Source organism: Coregonus lavaretus (assembly GCF_964263955.1).
Source record: "Coregonus lavaretus genome assembly, contig: HAP1_SCAFFOLD_358, whole genome shotgun sequence".
Lineage (NCBI taxonomy): Eukaryota > Metazoa > Chordata > Actinopteri > Salmoniformes > Salmonidae > Coregonus > Coregonus lavaretus.
The window spans coordinates 289,397-309,434 of record NW_028166433.1 but is presented as its reverse complement, the minus strand read 5'-3'; the positions used below and the strand labels follow the sequence as shown (position 1 = coordinate 309,434).

The 20,038-nt window shown below is 43.4% G+C and overlaps 2 protein-coding genes across 2 annotated transcripts; both read right to left on the bottom strand.

Annotated features, from left to right (window-relative positions):
- Nucleotides 1–6,442: 6,442 nt before the first annotated feature.
- Nucleotides 6,443–8,190, bottom strand: LOC311114718 (transcription cofactor HES-6-like). Its single transcript, XM_084189953.1, has 4 exons — nucleotides 7,882–8,190; nucleotides 7,678–7,764; nucleotides 7,496–7,571; nucleotides 6,443–7,349 (listed from the first exon to the last, which is right to left on the bottom strand). The coding sequence occupies exons 1-4, from the start codon at nucleotides 7,963–7,965 to the stop codon at nucleotides 6,886–6,888; spliced, it is 711 nt and encodes a 236-aa protein (XP_084046079.1). The 5' UTR covers nucleotides 7,966–8,190; the 3' UTR covers nucleotides 6,443–6,885.
- Nucleotides 8,191–12,453: 4,263 nt separating this feature from the next.
- Nucleotides 12,454–13,860, bottom strand: LOC311114712 (transcription cofactor HES-6-like; the record flags this gene model as incomplete). The annotated part of the gene is made up of 4 exons (XM_084189948.1): nucleotides 12,454–12,851; nucleotides 13,353–13,431; nucleotides 13,549–13,644; nucleotides 13,798–13,860. The coding sequence occupies 4 exons, from the start codon at nucleotides 13,858–13,860 to the stop codon at nucleotides 12,454–12,456; spliced, it is 636 nt and encodes a 211-aa protein (XP_084046074.1).
- Nucleotides 13,861–20,038: the final 6,178 nt, after the last annotated feature.

The window sequence follows — 20,038 nt, the reverse complement described above, 5'->3', positions numbered from 1 at the left end:
AGCTGGCTGGTGTGTTTACGGACATATTCAATCTCTCCCTTTCCCAGTCTGCTGTTCCCACATGCTTCAAGATGGCCACCATTGTTCCTATACCCAAGAAAGCAAAGGTAACTGAACTAAATGACTATCGCCCCGTAGCACTCACCTCTGTCATCATGAAGTGCTTTGAGAGACTAGTCAAGGATCATATCACCTCTGCCTTACCTTTCACCCTAGACCCACTTCAATTTGCTTACTGCCCCAATAGATCCACAGATGATGCAATCGCCATCACACTGCACACTGCCCTATCCCATCTGGACAAGAGGAATACCTATATGTAAGAATGCTGTTAATTGACTATAGCTCAGCATTCAACACCATAGTACCCTCCAAGCTCATTATTAAGCTTGGGGCCCTGGGTCTGAACCCCGCCCTGTGCAATTGGGTCCTGGACTTCCTGACGGGCTGCCCCCATGTGGTGAAGGTAGGAAACAACATCTCCACTTTGCTGATCCTCTACACTGGGGCCCCACAAGGGTGCGTGCTCAGCCCGCTCCTGTACTCCCTGTTCACCAATGACTGAGTGGCCAAGCACGCCTCCAACTCAATCATCAAGTTTGCAGACGACACAACAGTAGTAGGCTTGATTACCAACAATGACGAGACTGCCTATAGGGAGGAGGTGAGGGCTCAGAGTGTGGTGCCAGGAAAATAACCTCTCACTCAACGTCAACAAAACAAAGGAGATGATCGTGGACTTCAGGAAACCGCAGAGGGTGCACCCCCCCTATCCACATCGACGGGACCGCAATGGAGAAGGTGGAAAGCTTCAAGTTCCTTGGCGTACACATCACTGACAAACTGAAATGGTCCACCCACGCAGACAGTGTGGTGAAGAAGGCGCAACAGAGCCTCTTCAACGTCAGGAGGCTGAAGAAATTTGTCTTGGCACCTAAAACCCTCACAAACTTTTACAGATGCACAATTGAGAGCATCCTGTCGGGCTGTAACACCGCCTGGTACGGCAACTGCACTGCCCGCAACTGCAGGGCTCTCCAGAGGGTGGTGCGTTCTGCCGAACGCATTACCAGGGGCAAACTACCCGCCCTCCAAGACACCTACAGCACCTGATGTCACAGGAAGGCCAAAATGATCATCAAGGACATCAACCACCCAAGCCACTGCCTGTTCACCCCGCTATCATCCAGAAGGCGAAGTCAGTACAGGTGCATCAAAGCTGGGACAGAGGGAATGAAAAACAGCTTCTATCTCAAGGCCATCAGACTGTTAAATGGCCATCACTAGCACATTAGAGGCTGCTGCTGCCTATTGAAATCACTGGCCACTTTAAGAAATGGAACACTAGTCACTTTAATAATGTTTACATATCTTGCATTACTCATCTCATATGTACAGTGGGGAGAACAAGTATTTGATACACTGCCGATTTTGCAGGTTTTCCTACTTACAAAGCATGTAGAGGTCTGTAATTGTTATCATAGGTACACTTCAACTGTGAGAGACGGAATCTAAAACAAAAATCCAGAAAATCACATTGTATGATTTTTAAGTAATTAATTTAAATTGTATTGCATGACATAAGTATTTGAAAAGTATCAGAAAAGCAGAACTTAATATTTGGTACAGAAACCTTTGTTTGCAATTACAGAGATCATACGTTTCCTGTAGGTAAAATAATAATAATAATATGCCATTTAGCAGACGCTTTTATCCAAAGCGACTTACAGTCATGCGTGCATACATTTTTACGTATGGGTGGTCCCGGGGATCGAACCCACTACCCTGGCGTTACAAGCGCCATGCTCTACCAATTGAGCTACAGAGGACCACATTGAGCTACAGAGGACCAGGTCTTGACCAGGTTTGCACACACTGCAGCAGGGATTTTGGCCCACTCCTCCATACAGACCTTCTCCAGATCCTTCAGGTTTCGGGGCTGTCGCTGGGCAATATGGACTTTCAGCTCCCTCCTAAGATGTTCTATTGGGCTCAGGTCTGGAGACTGGCTAGGCCACTCCAGGACCTTGAGATGTTTCTTACGGAGCCACTCCTTAGTTGCCCTGGCTGTGTGTTTCAGGTCGTTGTCATGCTGGAAGACCCAGCCACGACCCATCTTCAATGCTCTTACTGAGGGAAGGAGGTTGTTGGCCAAGATCTCGCGATACATGGCCCCATCCATCCTCCCCTCAATATGGTGCAGTCGTCCTGTCCCCTTTGCAGAAAAGCATCCCCAAAGAATGATGTTTCCACCTCCATGCTTCACGGTTGGGATGGTGTTCTTGGGGTTGTACTCAACCTTCTTCTTCCTCCAAACACGGCAAGTGGAGTTTAGACCAAAAAGCTCTATTTTTGTCTCATCAGACCACATAACCTTCTCCCATTCCTCCTCTGGATCATCCAGATGGTCATTGGCAAACTTCAGACGGGCCTGGACATGCGCTGGCTTGATTAGGGGGACCTTGTGTGCGCTGCAGGATTTTAATCCATGACGGCGTAGTCTGTTACTAATGGTTTTCTTTGAGACTGTGGTCCCAGCTCTCTTCAGGTCATTGACCAGGTCCTGCCGTGTAGTTCTGGGCTGATCCCTCACCTTCCTCATGATCATTGATGCCCCACGAGGTGAGATCTTGCATGGAGCCCCAGACCGAGGGTGATTGACCGTCATCTTGAACTTCTTCCATTTTCTAATACTTGAACTTCTTCCATTTTCAGTTGTTGCCTTCTCACCAAGCTGCTTGCCTATTGTCCTGTAGCCCATCCCAGCCTTGTGCAGGTCTACAATTTTATCCCTGATGTCCTTACACAGCTCTCTGGTCTTGACCTTTGTGGAGAGGTTGGAGTATGTTTGATTGAGTGTGTGGACAGGTGTCTTTTATACAGGTAACGAGTTCAAACAGGTGCAGTTAATACAGGTAATGAGTGGAGAACAGGAGGGCTTCTTAAAGAAAAACTAACAGGTCTGTGAGAGCCGGAATTCTTACTGGTTGGTAGGTAATCAAATACTTATGTCATGCAATAAAATGCAAATTAATTACTTAAAAATCATACAATGTGATTTTCTGGATTTTTGTTTTAGATTCCGTCTCTCACAGTTGAAGTGTACCTATGATAAAAATTACAGACCTCTACATGCTTTGTAAGTAGGAAAACCTGCAAAATCGGCAGTGTATCAAATACTTGTTCTCCCCACTGTATATACTGTATTCTATTCTATAATATTCTACTGTATCTTAGTCCATGCCGCTCTGTCATTGCTTGTCCATATATGTATATATTCTTAAATTCCATTCCTTACTAGATTTGTGTGTATTGGGTATATGTTGTGAAATTGTTAGAAATTACTTGTTAGATGTTACTGCACTGTCGGAGCTAGAAGCACAAGCATTTCGCTACACCAGCAATAACACCTGCTAGACACGCGTATGTGACAAATTTAAATTTGATTTGATTTGCCCTCAGAACAGCCTCAATTCGTTGGGGCATGGACTCTACAAGGTTTCAAGCATTCCACGGGGATGCTGGCCCATGTTGACTCCAATGCTTCCCACAGTTGTGTCAAGTTGGCTGGATGTCCTTTGGGTGGTGGACCATTCTTGATACACACGGGAAACTGTTGAGCGTGAAAAACCCAGCAGTATTGAAGTTCTTGATACACTCAAACCGGTGCACATGGCACCTACTACCATACCCCGTTCAAAGGCACTTAAATCTTCAGTTTTGCCCATTCACCCTCTGAATGGCACACATACACAATTCATGTCTCAATTGTCTCGAGTCTTAAAAATCTTTCTTGAACATGTCTCCTCCCCTTTATCTACACTGATTTAAGTGGATTTAACAAGTGACATCAATAAGGGATCATAGCTTTCACCTGGATTCACCTGGTCAGTCTATGTATTCTTAATGTTTAGTACACTCAGTGTATATTTGTCTCATTGCCACTTTGATAACCTGATATTTTAGCACAGTTCATTGCGTTTTTGTAGGTGCATTAAAATGTTAACGTTTCCCTTTCCCCCCAGTGTTAATCTGGACAGGTAAGGGTTTGTTTTGTTGTGATGGTGGTCCATGGGGTTTTCTCCCTATATTTTACTTGAATGTAGGCTATACCATTTGAAGGCTAGAACCTGATGAAGAAGGCCAAAACAGAGATGATAAGATTGTGTGACTATTGTTCAAAAGCAGCAGGCAATTTCAAATATAGGCCTATTGGGATATTGGCTTCCCTGACTCAAATCAGTGTAATCTATGGGAGGGATATCTGTTCATGAGTGTTGTGTGTGAAAGCATCAAACACAGAAGGGAAAGTGCACAAGAAACTGTCAGAGCAGATGAAAGGCTGAAGCTTTCTGTTGTTAGATCAGTGATTCTTCTTCAGATTCAAAGACACTTGAGAGGAGAGACTCATCCAAGGATGGAATGGGAGTCCCAGGGGATCCATTTCAGAACCATATGCTCTCATCCACGTTTGAAAGCCTCATGCCAACTGGCACCAGTCACTAACCTTTAACCCCGGAATTCAAATGTGGATGCTGTGCAATTGTTAATTTGCCTTTATCATTCATAAAACACTAAAACGACTTCTGTAATATCATCGACACGTCATAAAACACCTTAGATTAATGGGGATTATGCGCCATTATGATAAAGATGGGAAACAGGCCCGGAGTCCCTGTATTGATGCAACAGACTGCTTTATGCACATTTTGGACCATGGGTTTACCAAGCAGCAACAGAGTTTGTGAAACTAATGAGGAAAATGGCTCATGATACAGATGTCATCATGACTAAAATCTATGAAATTGTCTTTTAATAAACTATCTATATCATCGTTTTGTTATGGCCTAAATTGTAGATATTTGTTTTCCTATTCTTGAACCTTTATGTCTAAATGTCTCTCCCTCCGAAAATTCCTTTGACAGGTGCAAAGACGAATCAAAGCTATAGGCTACTGTGTCTGTGTCAGTATCTCTCAACTCGCCGGCTTTGTCGCCATTCTGTCAAATGGTAGCCTGCCGATCCAAAGCATTGATCATTGCGTCCTCTGCTTCCATTTCCCACTGTTCACACCTTGTCAAATTTGTGGCCCAGTTGTAAACCGCTACAAGCCCCCTGCGGCTGCTCAACGCTAATCCGACTCGTTAGCCATTAATTCCTTCATCAAAAGATGAAAACAGTCTGTGAATCTATTAATGTGTATTTGACAACCAATTAACATCAGTGATGAAAGTATTTTTCAATAAACTTTATTTTGTATAAGAAATGCCAAAAGTGCCTGTAGTTGCAAAATCCCCCAGCTATTTCAGTGTTTTATCCAGTGGCACTCATTAGGGCACAGTCGGTCTACTGTAATTGTGATTGAAACATGTCTGTCTAAGCAAATCGATGAGCAAAAGATGTTGAACTTGTGCTCATAGTCCACGGTGAGCTATGCATGATAGCCTAGTCTAGCCTATAGGGCCTGTCATGTTCTTATCCGTAGTCTATATGCAGCTAACCCAAGTGCATTTTCATGGCCAAAGGGCCAAGTAGGCTAATGGCTTTGGATAGCTGTGCGAAATTATTATGGTATAGCGCTAATATTCCATTGGAGGCATTGGGAATGGAAAAAAAGCGCGCAATACTTTGCAGGCTACTTTCCGCACACGTTATTTCAAATCAAGATTTGGGCTTATGGTGATTAGAAAACGTACAGCAATGTGCTTTTTAAAATGATGTCAAGTAATGTTGTGGTGGTGCCTGTTTATACGACCGACCTTGGACAGGATCTAACGTTGCTCTGTTGGATATGGCCATTGTACCTGACGTGTTACCAGTAACACTTGGTGCTGCAGGGCCGTCAGAGGTGCGACATTAGTCATCTATTGGCGTCGCTTTCCACGGCATAGCGGTGCCTTTGTACTGTAGGAGAGGACGCCGGTGGGGGAGAGATTAGAAAGTGAAGGTGGCTGAACTGGACTCTACAGAGACTAATAATTTATTCGACTGAAATTAGATGATAGAGCGATTCTGCCAATCACAAATGTATCTTTCAAGATTGACTTCTACATGATTTGTGGACACTGATGTTTCCAGGTGCTTTAAAAATACTGAATGAATAAATGCCTCAAGCAAAGGATTTTGATGATGAGAGTGTGGCACTGGCCTTTCATAGGCCTATCGTTTTGTTTCAATGCGTTGTTGGCAATTGGTTAATTACCTGGCCAGTAAGAGGCCTGAAGTGTTGTTAGTTTATGCTTCAAGCTGCAGTTACTCTTAATTGCTTTGTTTGTCAATTGGGCGATTAAATTGCCTTGTGATATTAGGTACTCTGCCAATCGTTTAAAATGTTATGCAAACGGTGGTCAAGTCATTCTAGTCCGAGATGCCTTTTAATTGGTTTACTTTGAGTCATTCTGTAAGATGGTGTAAACAAAAACAATCAAATTTTACACATGAAGACTGTCATTTTCATTAAATTATTTTATTAATCACATTGACATTTTAAGGACAAAACATTCTACACATTGTTACAGCGTCAAGTGGTTGGGGGAAATATAAGCGTTTATTTTGAAGGTTACAGTGCCAAAAAACTATAGGCTACACCCCCAAGGGCCTTTTTTTTCTGTACGAATCTTCACTGGAAAAAATATTTTATAGCCTATTCAAGACATTGCCGAACTATTTCGGTCTCTAAATGAGCTTTTTCTTATGCAAATCCTCTATACATATTGAGATATTTACAAAAACAAACATTAGCAGTTCTCAACTGCGCAATAGCAGGAAGTGAATTTCCGGCGTCATGCGCTTTCCAGGTAACAGAAGATGTCACAACTTGGGGCCAGGTAGACTCCAAACTATTCTATTAAATCCCAAAGGCAGACAGTTGACTAGTACGGGCCACTACCAGGGCCTCCACATGGATTTGGAGTAGGTGATAGTGGGACTGTTCTGGGCCTCTTGGTTCTCCAGTGGGTCGGTAGCGCTCTGGTTATGCTCGCTGTCTGTCTCGTACAGGTCAGAGCACAGGTCCTCGGTGGAGGTGGTGGAGGCGGCAGGAGAGAGGGCCGAGGAAGAGCCACTGGATTTACTTCTGCATCCGGGTGATGCTAGGGCCGCGCACACCGCCTCGCCGGCTGGCCAGGTGCTGCCGTTGTTGCTGGAAGTGTCCGATACTATATCCATAACCATGTCCTGAAAGTGGTCCTCGTTCAAGGGCATACACTCCAACAGGTGGTTCAGTAGCTCGGCCGCCACCGTCGCGTCTATCCCGGGACAGTTGGACACAAACATATGGACCTCATGCATGCACTGGATGTAGCCTGCTGCAAACCTCTCGCTGGCCTCCCGGTTCATGATGTCAGTCTCTGAGGAAGAAGGGAAATTAGGCCTACATAGATTCAATTGCACTCCCACAGTGGCCGTTATGATAAGCAGCACCTGATATAGGCCTAAATGCACTTTGATGAGTGGAGGAAAGGGTCAATAGTGTGTGCCATTGCTCACAGCTTACCTTGGGAACGATCCTTGAGAATGTGCTCCACTTTTTTCACCGTCATCTCCAGAACCTCTGCGTTCTCCACCTTTGACTGAAACCGATTGGAGAAGAAGTGAAAAATATTAGATTTAATTCGTTTCTATTGTATGACAGGTGCGCCAGGTGAGTCTACAGCGGGGGAGGTGCGCCAAACTCACGTCCGTGTCAGCGAGCAAGGTCCGGAGCTCCTGAAAACTCTCATTGATACGAGCACGCCTCTTCTTCTCCACCAAAGGTTTTCTCGCCTGTAACAATGACACATGGAGCTGTTAGTGCGTTGTAACAATGTAATAACTGCATTACTAGGGTAGGCTACTCTATAGAATGGGATCAGCGACACTACAACCACAGATGCGCCGTACCTTTCTATCCCCTTTATTAATCCCGTAGTAGTCATCCTCATCCATGCCAAATCCGTTCTTGATGTGCAGAGCCGAGGGGGCCATGTTGGTTTTGAGCCCGAGCCGTACAGTCAGTCTGAGATCCCAGTTTGTATTCCACTGCTATTTTCCCGATCCGTGAAAGAGAGCAGCTGGCAAACGGACCCGGTCAGAGAAAATCTATACACGACAGGCGAGACGCCCTGTGATTATTGTACAATCTTCGCTAGACGTACTGCTGGCGCTAAAGAGCTGTTGTAGGTATTTATAAGGACTAATTTGCATATGAATGTGTGGTTTGTCTGCACTAGCCAGGGGACAACAGAGCACACACCCCGAGAGCCAATCAGAGCCCTCTCCTTTGTCTTCCGCCAGCCCTTGCTGCGCGGTGAGGATCAGTAGTGTGTGCTCATCTTTTGGGTCGCGTATCCGGCGTAAGTGTTTTTTGCTGTTGATTTTTGTAGGCTATCCACTTAGGCTACTGTTGAAGAGGCTGCTATCACAAATGATATATCCATTCATTGGGTTTTCAAAGCTCCAATGTGTCCAATGTATTTCACCAGGTATCCCTATAGGACCATGTATGGCATAACACAGAGAGATATTATGCAGATTCCATAAGTAGATAAACATTTTTCCCCCTATATTTTAGAGAGACATTTCTTTAGACGTGGAGTATTTGTAATATATATTTTTTAAATACAAATCCTGACAATATGCTGATTATCTCAAGACATTTTTTCTCTTCTGTTATTTTCTTGCCCTACCCAGTCCCATTTTTCGTATGTCCCTGTTCAAGGCTCTGAAGATTTCCCCAGCGCGGGTTCTCGGGTGTAACGCGATGCCTTCAGTTGGCAGCTGCTGGCGGAGGCCCCTTGGCCTAAACTGAATCAGCCGGGGAATTAAAGGCCCTTCCCCAAAGAAAGCGACAGGTGTTATCCTGCTCCTCATTTGTTCTCTCCCTTCTTTGGTGATTTCTGATTTGGATGCAACTGCACTCTCAGATGCCCCATCCCCTTAAAACGCACAGAACAAATAGGTTCCCAAAACCTGCTAAATAGACCCTACTTAGTTTTAAATATTGATCTTTAGAAGTCATGCATGTTTGTATTTGCTCATCCCTTACAGTTATACCTCCAAAATAGCTTCAGGCTTATGTTCAAGAACAATTGGGTTATTATGGTTGCGTTTACACAGGCAGCCCAATTCTGATCTTTTGCACAATTATTGGCGAAAGAGCTGATCTGGTTGGTCAAAAGACCAATTGGTGTAAAAATATCAGAATTGGGCTGCCTGTGTAAACGCAGCCTATGTTATGTCTAGAAATTGACTCTTATCCATTATCCCAATTTCGTTGTTTGGGTGTGTGCACTAGTTTTCTTTTACGCACAATTGTCTATTTGTTTATGTCTGATAAAAGTGTTCAACCATTTGGCCTCGTTGTGTATGTGTACAGCGCATTGTCATGCAAATGACCAATACACAATAGCGCATTTGTGTCTATCTAAACAAGCACGAAAATGTGTCCTGTCACCAGGTAAACAACATGATACCATTACGAGTGAGTTTTACACACAAGGTTTTCGCTACAGCAATTAGGCACCAGTCATATCTACAACCTAAATGAAGGCCGTGTCCAGAGGCTTTGAAGTGGAGGGGTTTGGCACCTCGCCACCCCCACGCTCCGCTCCAGATCTCCTCTTAATGGTCTGGACTGGGGAGAGAGCAGCTGTCTCGGCCCTCTTTTGTTCGAGAACCCGCAGAGGGACCGGGCGCCCTTCTCCATCTCCTCTCTTCTCTCCCCTCTCTGCCACCACACAGCGGCTTCATTAGCTCTGTGGCCAATTATTATGGGTTTATAGTCAGGAGGAGAGGGACCATGTACTACAGCAACGTTTTCCATTTTCGAATTCAATAATTTATTTAAAATGCACCAAGTAGGCCTATGCATAACGTTAATTTGTCAGGATTTTTTATTTATTCACTATTGTAAACAAATAATGGTTTGCCTATACTGTGATTGAAAATATTTACAGTGGGGGAAAAAAGTATTAAGTCAGCCACCAATTGTGCAAGTTATCCCACTTAAAAAGATGAGAGAGGCCTGTAATTTTCATCATAGGTACACGTCAACTATGACAAACAAAATGAGGGAAAAAAATCCAGAAAATCACATTGTAGGATTTTTTATGAATTTATTTGCAAATTATGGTGGAAAATAAGTATTTGGTCAATAACAAAAGTTTCTCAATACTTTGTTATATACCCTTTGTTGGCAATGACACAGGTCAAACGTTTTCTGTAAGTCTTCACAAGGTTTTCACACACTGTTGCTGGTATTTTGGCCCATTCCTCCATGCAGATCTCCTCTAGAGCAGTGATGTTTTGGGGCTGTCGCTGGGCAACACGGACTTTCAACTCCCTCCAAAGATTTTCTATGGGGTTGAGATCTGGAGACTGGCTAGGCCACTTCAGGACCTTGAAATGCTTCTTACGAAGCCACTCCTTCGTTGCCCGGGCGGTGTGTTTGGGATCATTGTCATGCTGAAAGACCCAGCCACGTTTCATCTTCAATGCCCTTGCTGATGGAAGGAGGTTTTCACTCAAAATCTCACGATACATGGCCCCATTCATTCTTTCCTTTACACGGATCAGTCGTCCTGGTCCCTTTGCAGAAAAACAGCCCCAAAGCATGATGTTTCCACCCCCATGCTTCACAGTAGGTATGGTGTTCTTTGGATGCAACTCAGCATTCTTTGTCCTCCAACCACGACGAGTTGAGTTTTTACCAAAAAGTTCTATTTTGGTTTCATCTGACCATATGACATTCTCCCAATCCTCTTCTGGATCATCCAAATGCACTCTAGCAAACTTCAGACGGGCCTGGACATGTACTGGCTTAAGCAGGTGGACACGTCTGGCACTGCAGGATTTGAGTCCCTGGCGGCGTAGTGTGTTACTGATGGTAGGCTTTGTTACTTTTGTCCCAGCTCTCTGCAGGTCATTCACTACGTCCCCCCGTGTGGTTCTGGGATTTTTGCTCACCGTTCTTGTGATCATTTTGACCCCACAGGGTAAGATCTTGCGTGGAGCCCCAGATCGAGGGAGATTATCAGTGGTCTTGTATGTCTTCCATTTCCTAATAATTGCTCCCACAGTTGATTTCTTCAAACCAAGCTGCTTACCTATTGCAGATTCAGTCTTCCCAGCCTGGTGCAGGTCTACAATGTTGTTTCTGGTGTCCTTTGACAGCTCTTTGGTCTTGGCCATAGTGGAGTTTGGAGTGTGACTGTTTGAGGTTGTGGACAGGTGTCTTTTATACTGATAACAAGTTCAAACAGGTGCCATTAATACAGGTAACGAGTGGAGGACAGAGGAGCCTCTTAAAGAAGAAGTTACAGGTCTGTGAGAGCCAGAAATCTTGCTTGTTTGTAGGTGACCAAGTACTTATTTTCCACCATAATTTGCAAATAAATTCATAAAAAATCCTACAATGTGATTTTCTGGATTTTTTTTCTCAATTTGTCTGTCATAGTCGACGTGTACCTATGATGAAAATTACAGGCCTCTCTCATCTTTTTAAGTGGGAGAACTTGCACAATTGGTGGCTGACTAAATACTTTTTTCCCACACTGTATGAACATGTTTCCTTCTTCTACAAGTCCAGTAGGCCCTACACAAATATGACCAGTGATTAACCAAACACTTGTTGATGTCTCTATGACTGCGTTTAGACAGGCGGACTAATTGGTATTTTTGCCAAAAATATCTGATGAGAAAAGATCTGATGTGATTGTTCAAAATACCAATCAGTGGAAAAAATATCAGAATTGGGCTGCTGGTGTAAACGCAGCCTCAAAACCTGGGCTGCTGGTGTAAACAGCCTCAAAACCATGACCCAATTTCCTCATCATATACAGGTAACTGCCAAAATAAAGGAAACACCAACAAAGTGTCTTATTAGGGCATTGGCCACCAGAACAGCTTCAATGCACCTTTTCATAGATTCTACAAGTGTCTGGAACTATGTTGGAGGGATGTGACACCATTCTTCATTGAGAAATTTCATAATTTTGTGTTTTGTTATTGGTTCATCTCATGATGTTATAGGATCAAAAGGGCCCTCTATATATAAGAGAGAGAGGAAAAATGTGTGTGTGTTCACATAAAGAAAATAGATAACTGTGAAGAAATTGCATACACATTTTTATTAATATTGGTTAATTATATACAACATAGAAGGGAGCAGTACAAAAGCTATTTGTGATGGACTAGAGCTAAGAAGCTAAATGTTTATCTTATTATTCAATAAATAAAGACGTTAATACAATAAATATAAGAAAAAGATTAATAAGCGCCTTCTACAATGCAGGCTACGGAAAGTAGACTTCGGAGTGGAAGTACTGAAAGGTCTGTACATATAGCACACCTAGATCAGAAACACAACCGCCCCACAATCCAACACAATGTCTTCTGAGTAGCATATCTATAAGATACATAACAGAGGAGGGTCTAACATAGAGATCCAGCGCACACCCAGAGGGCCGGTACAGTTTACCAGGGCCTCCACATCTCCAGCATGCCCAGGTGGGGGCTGAGGAGGTGGGGGCTCCCGGGCAGGAGCAGGGGCTTGTCCTGGGGCCCCACCACGTGGCACAGGGGCCCCTCCCTCTGGCCCTGCCTTCCAGACCTGGGGTCCTCTCTGAGTGGTGTAGTGGGGGATCCTGGCCCCTGGCTGGGTGGGTGGGCGTTGGACCTGAGATTGGGGTTGGCCTGAGAGGGGCGCTCTTCACTGGAGCGGGGCAGGGATTTGAGCAGGTGGTTGAGCAGGCGGGAGCCCAGCGTTTTGTCCATCCATTCGCAGTTGAGCAGCATGTTGTGGACTTCGTGCATGCACTGGATGTAGCCTGTGCTGTACTTCTGCTGTGCCTCCAGGCCTAAGGTGGGGTCTGCTGTGAAGGGGAGGAGACACTGGGTCAAACATGGGTCATAGCGCTCCCTGTTGGTGGCAGGATGTATTGCACCCAGACTGGCCTATTGCCCAAAATAAAATAGTATAATGCATTGCAGTGTTTCTTAATGCTGTTCCTGGGCATTCAAAGGGGTGAACATTTTTGTTTTTGCTCCCCTTTGAGTCCCCAGGACCAGGGTTAAGAAACACTTGACTAATCAATTGTTTAAAGTTGAAACCAAGAGAGAATATGGAGAAAAACGAAATTAAATAATACAACTATATGAGTACTAATACTCACAAAGGATTATTTGTATTATTCTTATTGACTGTTATTCAATCACTGATGAATACACCCACCAGTCTCCATAAGTGTGTCTAACTTTCCAACGTGCCGACACCGCCCCTAGCTGCTTATATAGAGTATTACACGCAGGCGCAACTTTGAAAACTCCTGGCACTTGCATGTTTCTTCAGTCAAGTCACTTGATCGGACACTTACCACTGAATTTATGAGTCTGAACATTCTGCAGGTGTTTCACTGTCATCTCTAGAATGTCCGCCTTTTCAAGTTTCGATTGCTGTTGGGGGAAATGGAAAGTTAGGGTCAAATAAATAACTTACATTGTGTATTTCACACTCCATATAATTGAGCATTTACAACAATTAAAATACAATGTGTATATAGGCCTACTCACATCAAGACTGAACGCCCCGACCACCGTTTCTTTCAGCTGATCCAAGCAGTTATTAATCCTCTCTCGTCTTTTCCTCTCAATGAGCGGCTTCCGCAGCTAGAGATGGGAAGTGATAGGTTAATGGCGACCAGATACAGTCACAAACTGGACCAGATAATCACTAAGTGTGAGCATATCCGAAGAAAGACACCTGTTGATGTTTAGGTTTATATATATATATATACACACACACGTGGACAAAGGCAATACCTTTCTCTCCTCCTTGGCACTCGAGTGTTTCCCCACGTTGTGCGCCATGGTGCTGGCTGTCATCTCTCCTTTACGCTCGGTATCGTTGTGTAGTTAGAGTATAGCTCTCCTCTCCCGGCTGAGTCTAGGGTCTGTAAGGCCTTTCGCACCGTGCACCGCTCTTATTTATAGGGCAGAATTAGCATGTGAATGCTCGAGCTCTTTGGCTGAGGTATTTTCCCACACACGGGTCGCTCCCAGTGCCCCGCACCCATCAGTCAGGGATGACAGGTCACTACCTCTTTTCAATAGCCGAGCTACCCGCCCTGGAAAAAAACACAAGAGACAGATGTCCAGCCTGAAACCATGCACGCCTCCCCCTCTCTCTCTCTTACTCTCCATCTCTCTCTCGTGACACAAAGCGCGCGGGTCCCCTCAGGGTTTTAATTCCCAGGGCCGAACAAGAGTGTGTAATTACCGTGGTTACACCAGGGACCCCCTCGACCATTCATGCCAATGAACTGGGACAGCATTAGGCTTACTCGAGAAAAGTGGCCCAGTGTAGCTCAGTTGGTAGAGCATGGCGCTTGCAACGCCAGGGTTGTGGGTTCGTTTTCCACGGGGGGCCAGTATGAAAAAATGTATGCACTCACTAACTGTAAGTCGCTCTGGATAAGAGCGTCTGCTAAATGACTAAAATGTAAAAGGCGAAACTTACCCGCTGAAGTCTCACACAGAAAATATACCATCAACGCCCAGTGGCCATGTGGTCATTGTTATCAGTCTGTATCATTGTCGATACAGGGAAGTGCTGATGATGAGAAACGTTAGTGACTAAATCCTGAGTGAAGAGTAGGCCTAAACAAATTGCTGAGAAATTAAGCCAAAAGCCTATAACGAAAAGTGTCAATATTTTTAATTTAATGTAGCCTATATGCTTTTCCTGAGATTTAGCCTAAATGATGTTCGCGCAATGGCAAGGGATATACTGTATATGTTCATGACTGAAAAACCTATGGCAATTACACTCAAAGTTAATGAAGCTTATTTCAAACTATTTTCAACTCTGCCCTGGTTCAGCAATTCGATAGATCTAGGCTACTCAACGAATTTTCAAAAGGTGGTCAGGTTTCAATCTAATTAATTGATTAAAATTCAATACATCGATTGAAAGTACGTGTTTCATGTTCTGACTTTCCTTGAAATAAAATGAAATCCCATCACCTAATGGTACTGGGCGGATATGAGTGGGGGTAAATAGGCCTAATTACACATGAATTCCGATGCTCTTTGGGTTGGCTAATATCAACAAGGACAAATGACTTGAACATCCTGTCGGATACTGATCATGGCTTATTATTAATCAATAGACGACGTTTTTTTTTTTTACGTACCACTTTGATTAGCCTAAGCCATATAGCGGAAGCGTTTGAAAACTGTAACCTAAACATATGTTGTCCATTTTTTCTAACTCTGAGTCAGGGAGAGCAGATGTCAAAGTGACCACGCGGACAGATGTCCCTCCCGCGAGCTGGCCCTTGGCTAAGGGATTCATGGCGAGGGCTCTGTGTTTGACTTGAGCCACGCGACAGCCAGGCGAACGCAAGAACATGGGAAACTCCACCGAACAATGGGAGGTATTCAGCCGAACCTAATCACCGTGAAGAGAGTAATAACCCTGTGGAGGGACAAGTGGATGGTCCAGCCTGGGAGAAGGCTCTCAGTGAGCCCCGGAGTAGGAGGTGACTAATGGGTAGTTAGGGCAGGTGTGCCCTGACCACTGGTTTTCGGGCAGGTGTGTGACCATCACAATAAAGCGTCATTATGAGCAATAGCTCATGTGTGGTCTTTGACCACTTTTATTTATTATTCATGAGATACATTTTGATATCACATTGTTATGCATGAGAATAGCATTTGGGCCTATTTGTGAAATTAGTGGTCATAACACTTGTTGAATTTGCTAACATGAAACAGTGTAGCCTAATGTGGTCAATTCGAATTGAAGGCAGTCAATTCAGGAAGTGATTTGAATTTATAATACAAAAATAAAAACACTTTTGAAAATAAATAGCTTCTACTTTTCAGTTTATTGAGAAGTCATTGGGGGAAAACATCTATAATTGAATTGGAATTTCAGTTTACTTCCTGATGCCTGAATTGGCTGCCATCAATTCGAATTGACCCAACCCTGAATGGTAGCCTATTAACAATACATGACATGTCCAAACAGGTTACCTGATTTTTGCATAGGCTATGGATGTTTTTATTTTATTGGATAGCTTCCTGTAGGCTAAAAGGAGTGTGGTCCTCAGAGCCTTAATAATTAACGAACCTTCAGTAGGCAGTTGGCACTGACAGGCGACAGGCAAGTGTGCAAGGCTTTGAATGAGTGGACCGGAATGAGTCCACTTTTTAAACCACTTATAAATCCAGACTGTAGGCCTATAGTCACAATGGGTGGCTTTCTGAAGAGGCTGTGGCTGATGAATACACTGAGTGGTGAGGTCTCTTTTGAAACTACAGAAAACTTGGGCGACTTTTGGGGAGGCCTTTGACCATACAAAGCGCAATGGGACATCTGGCCACGCGACCCACGTGCAGTCAGCTGCCTTGTCTCTCGTCACTAGGAAACGTCCTTCAGAGGGTCACACATAAAGACCCCACGGTCGCGGCCCATGCGTCGTCTTCCAGAGAGCAGCGACCACCGACAGATAAACGTGTTACATTCACAGGACTATATCTATATAGCCTAACAAGGCAATACGATTTTCGTGGATCACATTTGTATATAGGCCTACCTAATTGATCCAATTTTCACATAGCCTATCCTAAACTACATGAGTGTATTCTATGTTGGAGTGTCAATTTGTGCCATTTTTGTGGCGGCACTATAATGGGGACTTATAGAAAGTTCCATCTTGTTATGGGGTGGTGGCACAGAACGGCCAAAAATCAACTAATCCGTTAAAATCGTTGAGGCAACAAGGGAGAGAAACTATCAGAGAGCCCGAATTAAAAGGCCAACTTGTAAAGAGGGGCTCGCGCCCTTTCCTGCTGTTCTCTCTTACCATCTGGTCACGCGTCCCAGTGATCAGAATTAGTGTGAGAATGACAATTACACAATAGTTCCCATTCTCAGACGTCCTAAGCGTCTGGCTGCTAATTATGAGGAACACAATCACTCCTGTTGGGCCAGTGTGCCCGTCTACATCTGCTTTTTAAGGTTACTTATTCCGGATCAAGAGGCATATATATATGAGGCGCTTCATGCTTGCAACATCAGAATTTGTGAAATGCGCATTGAAAATGCATATAGAGGGACACGCACTACCACATCAGCGAGATGTATCTTATTTTTGAAGGTATTGTATGAGCCTTTATTATTGGCCACATTGGAATAAATAAATAGGCCTATACTCTCTGCCCGGCTAGTCTCCATCCCTCCAGCCATCCTTCCAATTAAATTATCTATTTTCCCTATTAGACTACTATCACTCTATTTTCTCGAACACTTGCATATCTATTAATTGAAACAAAAACATTATAGCCTTCTAAAGGTAAATATACCTCTTCATAATGTGAGAACATTTAAAACTTTAGTGGTGTATTATCACACTGTTATTTATAGGTATTTTTTATTTATTTGTTGTTATTTATGATTGTAATAAAATAAAATAAAATATATATATATATTTTTTTACTTAACACTTTTTTTATTTTCTTAAAAACTGCATTGTTAGCTAAGGGTTTGTAAGTAAGCATTTCACTGTAAGGTCTACACCTGTTGCATTCGGCACGTGTGGCAAATACAATTTGATTTGATTTGAATTTGGGGTATTATCAACAGTAAAATACTGTGAAACGTTTTACTGCATCATACTGTAAATTATGGTGCATTGTGGGAAAATGTTGTAGGCAGAGAAATAATTGCTGCATTTCAAAAGCTACTGTAATTTCGTCCCACAGGATACACAGTATTTTTGGAATGCCAAAAACATTTGGCCCTCTGGCCCTCTGGCCCTCTGGCCCTCTAGTGGGTGCATGATAGGCTGGCTCATTAACATATTTTGATGCGTGCCTTGTAGGAGGCTATAATTTGTTGCACTCGTTGGTAAGAGTGCTGTAGGCCCACCAATTTAACAGGTATGTCGTAGTAGTGCCCCATCACTTTAAAATGTATAGGGGACAGATTGGAGTGGCAGCAAGCCTTAAACCTTTAATGATTGAGCATTTTGCCATGTTCTTTTGGTCTGTTTTGCCCTGTAGTCGCTGCCAGTTTGGAAGCCTTTGTTAAGGCCTCTTGGAAGTGAAACACCAAATATCCCAGCCATCCATCCATCCATCCAGCCATCCATTAATTAATTCATTAAGACTGCGGTAGTATGTTCTTTTTAAACAAGTATAATACAGTCAATTCTACAGTATTGTACTGTGTCATTACACAGTACTTGCTTTGATACTGTATTTAGATTACATAGGTGTACTGCAATATGAAGTACAGTAACTTAGGCTACTTGCCACTTTGCTACCTGTAGTTACTGTCAAATTCACGGCAACCCCTTTACAGTGTTGCTGCCAGTAGTTCTTCAACTTTTTAAGCATGGTGATGGAATGATGGCAGGGGAATTAGGATCTTGTTTTCCCTAACATGATCCAGGCACATTTTATTTACCTAATGTGCAATAATTGGCGATTACACTTGTTTTCCATAGGCCTAACAATTAAATATGATGGAATGTCCAAGTGAAAATAACGTTGTGTGGGCAGTATTGCATTTGCACTGAAACCTTGCAAGTTTGCAAAGTCTATTGATCAAGTGAATTAGCATAATTGTTGCGATATTGCCAGCACAATCTGAAGATTTGGTGCAGTCGGTGTGTAGACCTAACCCTGCTTCAGTAGCCTGAATTATATGTTGAAACTTTAGACTAATTTGCTAAATTTGGTTTTACAGACAGCCCTTGTTTTGACGGAATAATAATGGGCTAAACCAGTTATAATGTAGACTACTAATTGGTCTTAATTGATAGGCTAGCCTAACCTTGGTATATTTGCCTAAGTTTGTAACAAATGTAGGCTAGATACTTTTCGGTCATTTTCTTGTTGGTCGCATTTGTTTTAAAGGCATTTTCAATAGGTGCTTGAAAATCACTTGACCCTTTGGCACGCACCCCAAGGCACAGCCTTACTGCATAATCGTCACAGATAGCATCTATTCACGACTATTCATTGCGCTGTTTTCTGCATTGAACCCCCAAATATATTTATTTCCCATACCTATTGTAGGTGGTCTCTTTTTATTGATAAATAAATACACATTGAACTTGTAAAGAACCATTAATTTCTGTTGTAATATACAGTGGGGAAAAAAAGTATTTAGTCAGCCACCAATTGTGCAAGTTCTCCCACTTAAAAAGATGAGAGAGGCCTGTAATTTTCATCATAGGTACACGTCAACTATGACAGACAAAATGAGAAAAAAAATCCAGAAAATCACATTGTAGGATTTTTAATGAATTTATTTGCAAATTATGGTGGAAAATAAGTATTTGGTCAATAACAAAAGTTTCTCAATACTTTGTTATATACCCTTTGTTGGCAATGACACAGGTCAAACGTTTTCTGTAAGTCTTCACAAGGTTTTCACACACCGTTGCTGGTATTTTGGCCCATTCCTCCATGCAGATCTCCTCTAGAGCAGTGATGTTTTGGGGCTGTCGCTGGGCAACACGGACTTTCAACTCCCTCCAAAGATTTTCTATGGGGTTGAGATCTGGAGACTGGCTAGGCCACTCCAGGACCTTGAAATGCTTCTTACGAAGCCACTCCTTCGTTGCCCGGGCGGTGTGTTTGGGATCATTGTCATGCTGAAAGACCCAGCCACGTTTCATCTTCAATGCCCTTGCTGATGGAAGGAGGTTTTCACTCAAAATCTCACGATACATGGCCCCATTCATTCTTTCCTTTACACAGATCAGTCGTCCTGGTCCCTTTGCAGAAAAACAGCCCCAAAGCATGATGTTTCCACCCCATGCTTCACAGTAGGTATGGTGTTCTTTGGATGCAACTCAGCATTCTTTGTCCTCCAAACACGACGAGTTGAGTTTTTACCAAAAAGTTCTATTTTGGTTTCATCTGACCATATGACATTCTCCCAATCCTCTTCTGGATCATCCAAATGCACTCTAGCAAACTTCAGACGGGCCTGGACATGTACTGGCTTAAGCAGGGGGACACGTCTGGCACTGCAGGATTCGAG